General features: G+C 45.1%; 1 protein-coding gene across 5 annotated transcripts in view; it reads right to left on the reverse strand.

The window, feature by feature from the left end:
• Window positions 1-15,892, reverse strand: part of Rptor (regulatory associated protein of MTOR complex 1) — a 371,772-nt gene that overhangs the window by 137,347 nt on the left and 218,533 nt on the right. For 4 of the 5 annotated variants that reach the window (XM_021241190.2, XM_004860899.4, XM_004860898.4 and 1 more), the window contains one exon: window positions 11,255-11,314. The exons of the other annotated variant lie outside the window; for it this stretch is intronic. In XM_021241190.2, coding sequence (XP_021096849.2) covers window positions 11,255-11,314 — 60 coding nt within the window. The remainder of the gene's footprint in view (window positions 1-11,254; window positions 11,315-15,892) is intronic. 5 annotated transcript variants of the gene reach the window in all.

Below are 15,892 nucleotides of genomic sequence, written 5' to 3' on the forward strand. Positions count from 1 at the left end.
CACCCCAATAGATCTATTTTAAAAGGGCTTGTAGCCAGGCATGGTGGCACATGCCTGTAATCCCAGCCCTCTGGGAGGCTAAGGCAGGATGATTCCAAGTTCAAGCCCAGCCTGGTCAATTTAGTGACTTAGTGAGACTCTGTCTGAAAATAAAAAATAAAAAGGAGCTAGGGAAAGTAGCTTAGGGTGAAGACACTGGGTTCAATACCTAGTACCATCATCACACACAAAAAAGTGGTTTATGGTGATAGTTGTACTAAATCATTAACTTGTATCATTAAAATGGCTATGTAAACTATACCTTACAGAGGAAAAGTAATAGCCTTTACAGGTTCTCAGTTGGAACAGACTCCTATAACAAAAGATGACTAATAAGACAAAAGGAAACAGAAGTTTAGCAACGTGTATGTCCCATATTTATGTGGGACACACCAGGGAATGCATAAGTCCGAGAGATGCCTTTAAATTCCGGCTTCTGTAGCATCTTTAACAAAGAGCAGTGAGTTTTTACAGAAGTGATGAGACAGAGGATCATGACCCTCCTGGGACAACAACCTAGAGGAAGACCATCTGGGGACAGACAAAGGCCAATGAGCACAGCTTGTTCATGTGTCTCTGCTCTGGGGTCTCCAAGCCTTACTGACAGGCCTCTGTCCTCAGAGGCTCACTTCTGCTTTCCCTGGTGGAGGGGAGGGCAGGACAACTTTTGACTCTGCAAATCTTTGCAAGTCTGCCTCTTGCAAAAGGCAGAGAGAGAGAGCAGGGTTTTCATGATAATCTCCAGCTCAACAGTTCTGCCTGAGGCACAGCCACGTCAGGCCTGTTTGGGCCACTGTCCACAGAAAGAATCTTCCAGATCTCTTAACCTCTTCTAGCAAAAGGACTGCTTGACAGTGACACCCCACTGTGGAGGTGTCCAGTTGCACTGGGTTTGGCTGACAGAATGGTTTTGGCTCCATTTGTTGGCTAATAGAAGTCATGAATCAGGCTTTGTGCTATACTCACTCCCTTTAGTGGCTGCTATAGTTAACAGACCTTAGAGTCACAGAAAGAATATCCAGTTCAGGTAAGTGCCTCAGTTTCCCCATGTAATGCAGTGATCTGAGTCAGACCTGGAGAGGCCCTGTGAACCCAGTAAATGTTCCCTGGTCAGCCATGTCTGTTCTAACTATGTCTGCCCTCTTTGGAAGACCACACCTGCAGTCCAGCCCAAGGTGGTGTCCACCTGAGCCCACAGGTTCTTGGCCGGTGATCTCAGGTTAAGCATCACCTTTCAGATGGGCCTCACCTGGCTGCTCAACCAAAAAAGCACACAGCCACTATTTTATGTCACCATATAGCACTCTTAGCAACTTTACATACATGGTTCGATACTTCTCTCCCCTAACTAGAATGTAAATTAATGAAAGCAAGAACTAGAAATGTCTTGTTACCACCCAGAGCCTTGCACAGAACCTGGCATATGCACGTCCTTAACAAACATTTGTTGAATGTCCAGGCCACAAATTCAGGTTTGTAAATACATTTATCTCAGAAGATGGATGCCCCCTTATGAGCTGGTGTCTCCTGTGTGATTCAGTGCCTTCTAGGTCAAGATGACAAATCAGAAGGGAGAGGTCTTCCCTGAAGAGATCATGTGGAATGGTGGCCAGAGCCACAGGCACATCCCCACAGGCTAGCGATGCCCAAGAGATGAGTGCTGCACAGAGCAAATGCTGCTCCAAGAAGGGTGATCTGTACCCAAGCTCAACCTTCCCGCTGCCAAGGAGCCTGCCTTCAATTAAGACAGGCTGCCTCTAAGCACTCGCAGCCTGTCTCTTGGCTGACAGGCGAGGGCAGCCATTAGACCTTTCCAGACAGAAGAAGCGTTTTCTTCAGGATGGCAGGAGGACTGAGGGCGCCATGCTGGAGCGGAGAGGAAATTAGTGCCGCAGATGTTGAAACACACAGTGCTGTGCAGGCCCTTATTTTGACAACAAAGGCCAGGGCTCTGGTATACTGTGAAGGAAATGGAAGGTCTCTACGCTGTGTGCAGATGCACCCTGGGTGGCCTCTCAACCACCCACGTCCCCCTCTGTGATGCATCTACATGCTCCTCCCTGCACTGAGCTGACTCCTGGCTCACCCGGCAGGACAGACCTCCGAGGCCTACTGGGATGAGTCCAAGGTACCTCTCATCTTCCCTTCTGAGCTGAGAGAGGTTTGAGGGAGAAGCACTGGAGCAGGGATGTCCTACCCCCGGGCCACCTGCCCCCACAGATAACCTGAGGGATGCAGCTCTGGCTGGGCAGGGGAGATCTATTACTCTCCTAAGCAGTGCCTGCACTTCTGACAGTTACTTGGGTGCTGTTCCTATGCAACCTCTTGGGGTTCATTCTCCTCACTTCATCTCTGCACTGGCTTCCCCTGCATCACTGTTCATCTTGTCAGTGACTGGCACACCTAAGGCCCCGGCAGCTGCTACCATGCACTCATGTTGGAAACAGAGGTGCTTCTTGAATTAAGGCAGTACTCTTGATAGTTTTCCTTTCCAACTTAATTCATGTCACAACTCCAACCTGACAGTGAGGTCGATTCTAACCATGGTCTGTGCCCGTGAGGCAGGCACCCTCCCCTGCCTCCCCTATGCCTTTCCAGGGCATATATTGAGGGCAAGGCACGGCTCTGGCAGGTTGCTCCGCTCACCCCTGCTCCAGTCTGTCCTGACTATGACTAGACAGGCTGCTCACCAGTTCTGTACCCCAGTTGCACAGCTTTTAGAAGGCAGATGGCAATTTCACTCCTTCTGAAGGGCCCTCATGAGGATTAAAAGAGGTATCATACGTCTAACCCTTAACACAGAATCCGGCACACAATAGGTACTCAATACATGTTTCACAAATACTCAACAGTTTCAGACCCAACTCAGGGCAGGGGCTTTGGCCCTGCTGGCCTCTGAAACACTAGTGTGCTGCTCCAGACAATGGACGGTTCGCCCTTTAGAATATGTGTTTACACAATCGATGTTAATCATGAATAATGTTTTGTACACTTTGAGCCTCCAGTGACTAGAATACTAAAGAACAGCCTCGTGGAATAGGTTTAGCATCTGTCGGATTCTCTGGAGCTTTCCGAGTACCCTAATATTTCTAGCACTGTTTAAGCGTTTCATTACTTTGTTTCAGGGCTGAAAAATGTCCCTTAATTTTCAAGCATGGATCTTATTGCCACTCTCTCCAAGGGCTCAGATTATAAATATGCTCTGCAGCAGCAACAGGCTTATTCATCAGGCAGCTAGGTGAGCACAGATAATTAGAAATGGGGGGTGGGGTGCTTAAGGAAGGCTTGCCCTGACTTCCTTCCAGGCACAGCAGCTTAATGAGAAAACAGATGCCTTCCCTAGCTTTAAAGATTGCAAGATAACACCCCCCCCCCACACACACACTGCTGCATCTTCTCTGTCATCTGCAGTTGGGGCCAAATGTGACACATCGGCCTCTCTGACAGTGAAGGCAAGGGCTAGAAAGGGCTCACATCTGCATTCTGAGGAACCTTTATCGGGAGCAAGTGCAGAGAGGAAACGGACCACAGTTATTACAGACTCATGGTTCAACAAGGGTGAAGCAGAGTGCTTCCATTTCTCCAGTGACAGCAAGAGAGGGATGATGACCATGTGTCTCTTAAGTGGTTTTCTGACCATTTGGCAGCAAGGGATGCAGTGGCACCCAAATGTCCTGAAGATGCCCAGGAAGCTGGGTCGCTATGGCCATGCCAGGGGTGGGGGTGTGGCTCGTTGGTAGAGCGCCTGCTTAGCATGCATGAGGCCCTGTGCTGGATCCCTAGTACCTGGACTTGTCCTCTACACACACAGAAGGGGGCCCGGGAAAAGCAAAGGTGGCCCCAGGGCAGATGTATGACTTTCTCTTCAGCAGGTCCTTAAGCTCAAATGCAGACACACTGGCCTGTTCCTGTCTCATCTGCTCAGTACAACTTGTCACACTAGCCAGGTAGGACAAGGAACCAAAGTGACCCTCACATTTAATGAGACAGAGGTGTGCTCATGGAGAAGAACTTTCCATGCAGAAAGCTGAATGAAAGAATAAAACTGTATGCAAAACTAAGTGTACAGAAGCCTTAAAAAGCTAGCAAAAATCAATAACAGACAAATCAAAGCTCAGCTAATGTTATCCTTATGTATTGAAAGAAGTTTCCTAACCTCCGCTTACTCCCACAATCTCTTCATAACTCCGTATCTTCACACCTTCCTTCTCTAGCTACCACACAGGCTTTCCCTGGAGTTTGCTGCTCAGGGAGTTCCTCCCTGGTCCCATCACCAATCTGCAGAGTTTAGGGTTTTGTTCAGAATAATGAGCTTCTAAAGAATAAATGGGTTGAGACCAAGGAACTGAGCAAAAGAGCCAATTTCTGTTCACTCCTATAACTGTAATTATAAACAACATACCCCACCCATTAATCTGGTTCCAAGACCAGCGCACCCAATGAGCTCAATGGATGTCCACACAGGTTTGTAGGTTTTGCATACAAAGAACGCAGTGTGCCTAGGATAGCTGTCAGGAAGGGAAAGCAAGACAACCACCCCAGGAGACAACACTGATCCTAGGCCACCATTATGGATGCCCTCTGCCAGTTTTAATGCAGATGTGGTTCAGAGAACCAGGCTCTGTCTCTCTTGGGAAGGAGTAGAGACATAGCAAGCAACATCGCCCAACCAGTTACACTAACCTCACCAGGCAACCGCTCTGACAGCTTTGTCAATATCATGCAAACGTTTTTATTAAAATCTCTCAACTACTCAAAAATTTATATATTTTGAAATACTCCATGGTTCTCGAAACATCAGCTACTTATAAATTTTTAAAAAGAAAAAATTTTAAGTGCTGCTTGGGCAGGGAGGTGGTGCCTCTGTTCCCAGCTGGTTCTGTCCTGTGGCTAGGAAGGCAAGGGGCTGAATGGAATCTCTGGATGCTGCTTTACAGACCACGACCCTGCCACCCTCCCTAGGGACAGCTGCAAGGTGGGAAACAGCTTCCTAGGAGGGTATGCCTCTGCTGACTCTGAAGTGCACACTGCCTGGGACACTCCAGATGCAAACTCTGGAGTTTGGGAGGAATTATTCAGCCTAAGGGACTGAGCTAATCTACCTGAGAAGGGGCAAGCAATGATTTTTAAAAAGACAAAAACCAAAACCAAAACCAAATACTCAAAAGGCCTTCCAAGTGTCTGAAGTGGCCCTGGGAGCTGGCCCTGTGCTGTGGCACATGGGAACTTAACCTAATATGTCCTTCCTCATGGTGTGAACAAGGGTATGAGGCTGTTTGGAGAAGGTTCCGCATGCAGTTTCCATGACCCCAGCACTTGAAAGAAGCACTCCACTCCGGGGTCCTATTTTCTGAGAAGGATCTCTGGGCCTTTGTATCAAGGAGGGGACTCTGTCACCCAGCAGCACAGTGCTCCCTGGAATGTTCTGGGGAGACTCATCCTCAGTACACTGGTGCCAGAATCCTAGGACAAGGCAGGACCCGCTGCCTACACAGTGGGAGATGGGATGCAAGCAGGATGGAGGAGGTAGACATTGCACGTGGGAGCACAGCTGGCTGTGGCTTCCAGAATGACCATGTACAGACATGTCCATCCAGACCACTGCGCCTGGGTACAGCCGCAGAGGGCAGCCATAGCTCGACCCCATCAGGAGGCTCATGTGTCCACCTTCCTTCCATTCTCTGGGTTCCATCTCCCGTGTTCTCTCACATCTTGGTGAAAGGACTTGCTATAATTGGGATGTAGTTTGCGTGTGTACCCTAAAGCTTCCTAGGTTGAAATCCAATCCTTCCTGTGAAGTAGTAAGACGGTGGAAACTTAATCCAGCTGTGGTGTTGAGGTAGGGCTTTTGGGAGGTGAAAGGAATTAGACAGGTCAGGTGAAGCTCCAAGATCAAACCAGGATTATGGTCCTTTTATGAGAAGAGGGAGATATTCATGCTCATGTACTTGTGTTCCCCATCTCTTGCCATGGGATGCTCTGCATCACCCTGGGACTCTGCCAGCAAGGTCATCACCAGATGTAGCCCCTCAAGCCTTCATCTCCAGAATCATGAGCCAAAATAAACCTCTTTTCTTTGTCACTCACCTAGTCGGCAGTACTGTGTTATTAACAAGAAAAAAAAGATGGACAAATACAGGACTTAAACCTGTATTTGAATTAAAATACAAGGACACAAAGCAAAAGCCTGGGTCTGCTCTGTTGATTCCGGCTACCAGCTGTGGACAGCTCAGTTCTGTCTGCACGTGTAGCAGGGTTGAGCACATCAGAGAAGCAGGTGACGATCGAGGGGTGTTTTGATGTTGTAAGTAAAACCTCTCAAGTACACAAAAGCACCACAGAATCAAAGTGCTCAGTGAGCTCCTCTCCAGGGGAATCCAGACCAAGCAGGGACAGGTGGATTTGTATAAAGGAGGGAAACCCAGATGGACAAAAGGTACAAATGCACAACAAAGGGTAACCTTGGGCTTGACTGCCTGGAGTGCACTGATTGTGTAAATCAGCTGTGGAGTTTCTGAGCCCAAAAACATGTGTTTGGTTTAGAACAACATTACGTGGCAACACTCTGAGTGGGTCTGCACTGATAAGTAGGCCAATGTCAGAGCCCACGTGTCCCGATGGTGCCCTAAGTCCAGAAGAGCAGGTGGCCCCAAGGTAGGGAATGCAGAGGGTGATGGTCAAGCACTGTGCTGACAGGCTGCAAGCCACCGAGTGCCCTGGAAATAAGTGAACACACTCTTAGAAGGAATCTCCAGAAAATGATAACACAGGTAACAATAATGACGTATTTTTTCTAGGAGTATCTTCTGACTACAAAAACCACAACCTCAAGGAAGGCCCTGTCAAACAGATGTGCTACATTTGTAGCCCAGCTTTCCAACTGCAAAATAAAGTTAACTTGCTAAAAAACTTTCTTCTTAAGAAACTGTAAATATAACTGGGGAAAAAACTGTAAGTTTATACAAACATTATGACAGCCTTTTCTTTAAATGGAGACATCTCTCAGGTGAGCTGCAAAAGTGAAAAGCATGTATCTGCCCAGAAACTGACCTAGTAGCTGTAGCTAGGTGGCTTCTGGGATTTCCCCTAGTGTGATTTAATTCTCAAGTTTGGAATTTGTCCTGGCATAAAAAGATAAATACAATTCAACCACTCACATCCAATTTAACCTTTGCCAAGTCACAAAGGAGAGTAGCAATATGGTACTTCAAACTGCAAATGTTGATTTGTGTCTCTTTCAACTGAACTCAACTAAAACAGCAGGTACAGTGGAACTTTGACTTACCAACTCAATTCATTTCTGAGGTCTGGTTGTAAATCAAGTTGGTCAATTGAAGGCTCAGGCTCTTCTACACAGCCTTCAAAGTCTCTCTCCTGTACACAGGAAGATCTCAGTGTCCTTAGAGACACTGGCCCAGGATTTCTCAGTTAACCTCACACAGGAAAGGATGTTGTAATGTTCCTTCCAGAACGCTTTTTTTTGGTGGTACCAGGGATTGAACTCAGGACCTTGTGCTTTCCGGGCAGGCACAGCACCACTGAGCTACATCCCCAGCCCTTCCAGAACTCTTTAAGGGTTAAATCTACACCGAGACCATCTGGAAGGACAAGTGGCTGGGCATTCGGCCAAAACTCAAGACTTTAGATGTAAGTTAAAATTAAAATTCTGATCACAACCCAAGTTGTTTGTATGTCAGGTCCATTGTAACTTGAGGGTCCATTGTACTTTGGCTGAACTGTATTCAGAGGGCAATGACTCAGATCCACATACCTTAAAAAGTTATTCACAGTGAAGACTGAAGTTCAAAAACAATTTGTTAAATAGGTCAGTCTCGACAATAATCTTTTTAAAATGCAAGTTTCTCTGAAACCAGAATTACTGCTTTTTAATTTCAAATGAACATGGATACATAATTTTCCAAAAGTCCTGTGGTGACACTCATCTGATAGTGAAGGGAACAGGTATGTATATGAGGGCCATGCTCCTGCTCTGGTTTTATCTGAAATCTAAAGGACTTTAGGACTGCAAGGTTGTTCTAGGAGTCATCCACATTGCTGTGTCTGGAAAGTGTAGGGAAGGGAAGATGTCTGTGGAAAGGGAGGACGTGCATGTGGGGAGGGGGCTGCTCATGTGGTACAGGAGCAGGTGTTATGAGCGAGCTCAGAGGGGTCACAAGGGCAGGACCCGGGCCACTCTGACCCTAATGTCCTCATTCTTCCACCATACCCCCTCCCCAAATGGGGTACATTGTGAAACTGCCTACTATTAATGACAATTCATTTTGTTTATCTTTGCTTTTTGGAGACAGGGTCTCGCTATGTAGTTCAGGCTGGCCTCGAACTCATGGCAATCCTCCTGCCTCAGCCTCCCAAGTACTGGAACTACAGGTGTGCTCCACCACTCCTGGCTCTTATTTATCTTTTTATACTAAAAAAAAAAGCCAAACTTTTAATGTTTAAACAACTTTGTAGCACCCCTTGGCACAGGAAAGAGGAGGAAGAAAGAAGAGGACAATGTGAAATTTGGCCTATATTCTCCTACAGCCTTGCTCCCTGACCCCATAAAAATTATATATTAATTTATTTTTTCAGTTATCACAGCAAATCGACTCATTTGTTCTACAGTTTTAACATATGCAGAGATCTGTGGAGCCATAGTATTCCTTCCCCCTGATAGTCCCTCAAGTCACGCTTGCCACTTCCTGACCCTTGCCAACCAATGGCCTGCTCTCTGACCTCACAGCTCTGCCTTTTCCAGAATGTCATCATCCAGAAATGACATCAGACCATAGGCTGCTGTCGTGGTTTAAAGATGAAGTGTTTCCCAAAGACTCAAGTGATGAAAGATTGATCCCCAATGCTGCAATGTTCAGAGGTGGGGAGTAGAGGTAGAGGTTGAGTTCACAGCTGTGAGAAACGGGTCACTGGGGCCTGCTTTTGAAGGGCATGTCTTCCCGGCCCTTTGCTGTCTCTCTGCTTCCTGGTCACCAGGTGAGCAGCTCTGCTCTACTATGTGCCCTCTGCCTTGATGTTTTGCCTCACTATGGGCCCAGAAGCAATGAAGCCAAGTGACCATGGACTGAAACCTCTGAAACTGTGAGCCAAAATAAACTCTTCCTCTAAGCTGTAATTCTCAAGTAGTCTGTTACAGAGAGGGAAAGCTGAATAACAAACAGTCATCCTTAGAAACTGGCTTCTGTTGGTCCCCACAGTGCTTCTGGGATAACTTGTATTGCATATTCCAGGTATGCATGAACTAGTCTTGTTATTCATTTGCTCTGTGGAGAAAAGACATTTGGTTGTTTCTAGTTTGAGCAGTGATGACTAGAACAACAATGAACATTCAGAGATTTGCCTGTGGATTTAAGTTTTTATTCCTCGCGGGTAAACACCTAGGAGTAGGCCTGCTGGGACACAGGGTATATAGAGTTAAATCAAAAAGCAACTGCCCAACCCTTCTCGTGTGGCTGCATGCCATGCCTTCCCAGTGGTGTGTGGCAGTTCCAGTGTTACTCAGCCTTCCCAGCACTGGGTACCATCAACCCTCATTTTAGCCATTTTACAGGTATGCAGTTTTCACTTCCATTTGCCAAATGGTTAGTGATTTTGAGCATCCCTTCAGGTGCTTATTTGCCCTCCTACATCCTCCTTTGGTAAAGTGTCTCTCCAAGACTTTTGTTTAGTTTTCAGTTGGGTTTTAGTTTTTGAGTTTCAGTTGTTTTTACATATATTCCAGATACAAATATCCTCTGTCAGATTTGTGACTTGCAAATATTTTTTTCCACATGTATAGCCTATCTTTATACATTATTAGCTGTGTCTTTGAGAGAGCAAATGGTTTATGTTTGGATGAAGGAAAAGTTACCAGTTTTTCCTTGTGTGTATTATGCTTTGAAGGTCATGTTGCTGGCCCTGGTGCATGTCTGCATGATTGGGATGGCAGCTAACTATCCTAAGACCAAGGTCTTGGTTGTGGGAAGACCCTGGTGTGATAGAGAGACTATAGATGAGTACTGGAGATTCTGAACTAAGCTGAGGACCAGGTCCTTTTCAGTAAAACATGAGGGTTTGACTCAACAACTCAGTAAACAAAAGCAGAGCCTTGTACGCCACAGCTAAGAGTATGACTGGGAGGCTGGGACGCTGTCCTGCATATGGATTGACACGACAAGTGAACGGGAGCCCGGACAGCACATATTTTGGCCAGTGTTCTTCCAACTGGTGGTGCTGTGAGTGTGTCACTGCAGGAGTGTAGCATGACTGGTCATCCTGACAAAAAACTCCTGTATGCTTTCGCTTACACACAAAGTCAAGTGCTATTCTACGGAGAACCTTAGTAGATTTGTTTTGCCCATTTAAATTACTACAGAAAATTTATGTCTTGCCTTAAATATTATTTTAACATATGATTCTGTATATCAGGACTTGAAAAACAATCATGTGCCTAGTTAATTCTAGGCGACACGGAGTTCAGAACACAAGGTTTCACACAACTCCTCCATTTTTCCACACTGTTGAGATGAGTCAAGGTGAGTCAAGGAATCAAATGTACATATGAACAAATAAGCTTGAACAACACAAGTTAAGTTTAGAGCCGGCAATGCCATTTCAAACCCCAAATGATCAAGAGACAGACATGGTGTGGTTCATGAGCACGGGAAGTCTGGGGTGGGGGCAGCTTCTGGAACCTGTCGGCCTCAGACAGTAAAATGCTTGGGGCTGGGGCTGGGGTGGGAGTTACAAATTACTGAAGGGCAATCAAGTTTAAGAAAATACAGTCAGAGTGTCACTAGGATCTGGCTGTTTCAGCCAAGGGAAGCAGAGATAATCTGTGCCTACAATGCTGTGTCTGGGCTTGGCGTAAGAGTCTAGATTTTTTTGGAACCAGGGATCAAACTCAAGACCTTGCACTTGTGAGGCAGGTATGGCACTACTGAGCTAAAGCCTAGGCCCAAGTCTAGAATATTTTTAAATGTTCAAAAGAACTCAGCTTTTTGTTATTCTTCTTTGAATATGGCCCCATGTTTAGCTGCCTCCTATACTAAGCACCAGTGTAACCAGCACAAAATAGCCTTAAACAGAGAACAAAAGAATATAGCCACACGAAAGGGAACGTCCCCACCTTGACAGAAAGCACTGCTGAGAACCAAAAGCAGGAAAAGGAAAAGAAACCTTCAGATCTGGAAAGCCACAAGGGCTTCACAATTTTACTTACTTTTCTATCAAATCCAGCGTGACTCCAGGCACCAGACTAACACATTTCTGCATGCAAAACCTGCAGAGAAAGGAAAGAGAGTGAGTGGTGGGAATGGAATATTGAAGGAAAATGTGACTGTCCAGCAGAAGAGTGGAATGTGGGTATGGAGACTGTCCTGGCAAACAAGTAAACCTAGGTTTCCCTAATTCTGGCAGTGTTTAAACTTGAGAAGAAATGCCCAATGCCAACCTATCACAGTTGCTGGACTCCTGAGTCACAAGTGGAGTTGTCAGTGGAGAGGAAAGAGCAGAGAGCAGTTCCGAGAAGCCCCAGAAATGAAAGCTTCTACACTAACTGCTGCTAGAATGGACTGGAATTTCATTTTTTCCTCCTTAAGGAAGTGAGCTGAGGAGAATGACCCAAAGGCACACAGAAGAGGCTGGAGAAGACAAAGGAAAACAAATTCAATTATGTAATCATCATGAAATCAAAGGAGTTGCAACGGAGAGACTTCACAGCTGCAGAAAAATCCATTCTCAAGAGTACAGTACAAGCAGCAAGGCCTTATTTTACTTGGGTGTACTGACAGAAGGCAGGAAGCCACCTTTCATGCTCCTGTTAAGGCCACTGGCATGTAGTGGGGCAGAATCAATGGCAACCTTGCATAAAAAGGCAACTCTATGTTTTTAGTAGAGGACACACAAAATGCTTGATTCATCTATGCTGAAACTTAAGAACAAGTAACTCTTCAACAACAATAGCAGGTATACAACAAATACAGATGACCCCTGACTTATGATGGTTCAATTTGCAATTTCTCAACTCTGCAATGGTATGAAAGCAACAAATTCAGTCGAAATTATACTTTGAATTTTGAACTCTTTCCAGACTCTTGATGCAGAGAGCTGCAGCTCTCAGTAAGCCATCCAACCACGAGGGGAGACAACCTATACTCTACTAGGGGAAAGGGTAGTATGGCTAAAGTACGATGTTCCACAGGTTAGGTGTATAACGTGTTTTTTCCACTTAAGATGTTTAGAACATGCAATGGATTCTCTAGGGTATTTACAAAGTATATTTCCATGTATTGCTGGTGGACAGTATATGCAGGAGAGGGGATGAGGATGAAGTCGAGGTCACAATCAGGGCAGAAATGGACGTGAACTGCCCCCCCCCTTTGTGTTATTAGGGGCTGAACCAAGGTATTCACACTGAACTACATCCTCATCCCTACACCCTTGTCTTTTGAGACAGGGTCTCATTAAATCACTAAGTTGCCCAATCTGGACTCAAACTTATGATCTCTCTGCCTCAGCCCCACAGAGCGCTGGCATTCACCACCAAGCCTGGCTGGCAGTGACTAGTTTATGCCAGCAGAGAGGAAGCTATATTTTTGTTTGTGGTTGCAGCAGCAAGTGTTTTATTATTCAAAGAGCAAAAGAAATAAACATAAGGGCCATATTTTCCTGAGGGTACACGGCAGTTCCTCTACCACGGACCTCTCCACAGTGGCCTCAGTGCTCCCTCTGGCCAGCCGGTGGTTTCATTCTGAGAAGATCCCACCTTGCCTGCTTCTAGGGACCTCTGCAGTCTCAGCACCAGTGCAGACACACATGGCTCTGATAAGAGTTTCATATTAAGTCAAGATCTCTCAGGGGCTGACTGTATGATCTGTAGACAATGCATTTTGGGGTCTAATTCTGAGTTGTATGCAAGCCATGAAGCTTTGTTATTTGTCTTTTCACCCATAATGTCCTTATTGATTGGAATTTCTGCATTCCAGTAATGGTAGACTCGTTTGTATCCAACTAATTCTTCTGCCAATAACAATGAAAAAACTGTCGACAAGATTAAAAAAACAACAACATTTGGGAATACCAAAGAAATAAGTGCAAGCAGAAACTGGAGGGGTTATGATACTTAACATGAGAGACTCACTCTGTATGAGTCACTTCTACTGGCATTACAATTCACACAGCTCATGGGGACAGTACTCAGCTCAAAAGCATCAGGCTTTCTAGGCTGAGGAGTCAGAGTTCAGCAGCCAAGATTATCAGGAAATTGCAGGGCATAACCAGAGAAAGGAGGGAGCCAAATTCTGCATGTAAACTTTCTTCCAGCCCTGTGCTGGCTCATGAGTCACAAGCAGAACATGACACCAAGGATCCCAGTGGAGTACACCCTGGCCTGAGTGGAGATTTCAACATCTCCTGCCACTAAGAAGACAGAGAGGGAGGGCAAGTCCAGCCAAATTAAATGGCTTGATAAAACCTAGGGCTTTCCTGGGTCACCCTTAGTTCATGCCTTAGTTACAAGCTGCATCACAGGACTATGGGCCACAGCTTGGAATTAAGACCAAAAGGAAAGAGAGGAGTCCTGTAATCAAGCCTCTACAAGGTCAGCAGATCCTCCTGCAGGAGCAGAGCCACACTCTGCTCAGAGGACAACAGAGTGTCCCCTCCAAAATAGACAGTAGGCTATCTAAAGCCAGGAGATAGAACGGTCAGAATAAACAGATTTGGAATTAGCAGAAAGACAGTTTAAGATTATAAAAAAATAGGGCCGGGGCTTTAGCTCAGTGGTTCTGCCCACCTGCCTCAAAAGCATAAGGTCCTGAGTTCGATCCCCGGTACCAAAAAAAAAAAATTGATTACTGACTAAGAAATGAATATATAAATACTGAAAATATAAAGTTCTCTTAAATAGGAAATTAAACAAGGACATCACACAACTTTACATATCCATGCTATAGCTATTTGAGTAAGTGTAGCATGGATAAGTCAGCTACTAAAGTCTGTAACCTCACTGCTGCTGATAACATCAGCTTCCTCTTGCACGTAGTTGCTAACAAAAGTTTCATGTGGTTTTGTCCTGTGAACGACAACACTAATGGACAATAAGAAGCAAAGATTAAGCAAAAGCAGAAGCAATAAAAGGGCTCAAAAATTCACAAAACCAGAATAAGTAATTTTAATAATGAAAAAAATAACTGACAGTTCTTTAGTCTTTACTATTTGGCACTTGTTCTATATGCTTTATTCAGATTGTTTAATTGTCACAACATTCTATTAGGTACCAATACCCATTTTATAGACTGAGAACAGCTGTAAATTAGGAACACGTAGTGATTAAATGTAGGAATATTAAAGATGGCTAGATGTAGAGGCATGCCTGTAGTCCCAGTTATCCAGGAGGCTGAAGCAGAGGGACTGCTTGAGCCCGAGTTCAAGGGCAGCCTGGCCAACATAGTGAGATCCCATGTACTAGTCAACATTTTTGATGCTAGGACAAAAAGCCTGACATACACAACTTCAAGGAGAAAAGGTCTATTTTGGCTCATAGTTGTAGTCCATGACTGGCTGGCTCTGAAGCAGCATCATGGGTAAAAGGCCATAGGCGAGAAGAGCTGCCAAGCTCATCACAGCCAGGAAGAAGAACACAGAAGAGCCAGAGAGGAAGGGGCCAGGGTGGAGATATAGTCCCCAAGGCCATGCTCCCATGATCTAACCAGACACACTTGGAAGTTGTGCTTTTTTTTTGGTACTGGGGATTGAACTCAGGACCTTGCGCTTGCGAGGCAGGCGCTGGAACCACTGAGCTAAATCCCCGGCCTTGGAAGTGTGCTTTACTGACCTCCTAGGCATCTCCTGAAGCAAATAAATTGATAATCAAGATTAACACCTGTCTCAAAAACAACAACACCAAAAATACTCAAACCAAAAGCAAAATAAAAAATGTCTCAAAAACAAAATTATTGAAGACAGCAAAAAGACATGGAAACCTTTCAAAAAGACAGAAGAGATCCCTTTCAAAGAAACAAGAATCAGATTAACACAGAATGCAAGGACACAATGGAATGGTACATGTAACTTACTGAAGAAAAAGAACTTCAAACCTAGAATTTTATAATCAGCTGAAGTGACACTGAAATGTGAGAACAAAACAAGTGTCCTCAGGTACATATGGCCTCTCAAGGCTTGCCATTAAGAGACAGGAAGCTGGGTGTTGTGGCACACACCTGAGGCAGAATAGCCTCAAGTTCAAGGTCAGCCTTGAATTACACAGTGAGACCCTATCACACACACAAAAACAAAAAATAGACAATAGACAAACAAAAACCAACCAACCACCATCCCCCCAACACATAAAATAAAGATAAGGAAGACAGTTTTGGACAATGCACTTACGTTGAAGGACAGAGAAATCTGAGATGCTGAAATACAATATCCCCAAATTGAAAACCTAGAAAATATAATGGGATGGGATGGGAGGACACCACACATCAAAGGACAACTGTTATCAAAGATATGTTGTAAGGGCAGATTAGAGTGACATAAAAAACCCAGGGCAAGATTTGGATGACTGAGATAGTAGAATCATCACATGCTTATCTGTGGCTGATGATTATAAAATTGTCATCTGCTTATCTGTGTACCATGTGCTTGAAAAAAATATACCCTACTTTATCCTTATGAAAATGTTACTCATGCTTAAGAAATCGCCAACTGACCTTGACCCCTTCACAGAAACAAAGGCTGAGACTCTGATTGGCCTAGCCCAAGCCAATCAACAAAACAGTTTACCAGTGTAAGTATGGGCACATCTCATACTCACCAGGCATCCTGAGCAAGATGTCCCCTGTTTTAGTTACCTTTC

This window comes from Heterocephalus glaber, unplaced genomic scaffold (assembly GCF_053883595.1).
Source record: "Heterocephalus glaber isolate CG9 unplaced genomic scaffold, H.glaber_assembly_v1.0 deba00000937, whole genome shotgun sequence".
Taxonomy (NCBI): Eukaryota; Metazoa; Chordata; class Mammalia; order Rodentia; family Bathyergidae; genus Heterocephalus; species Heterocephalus glaber.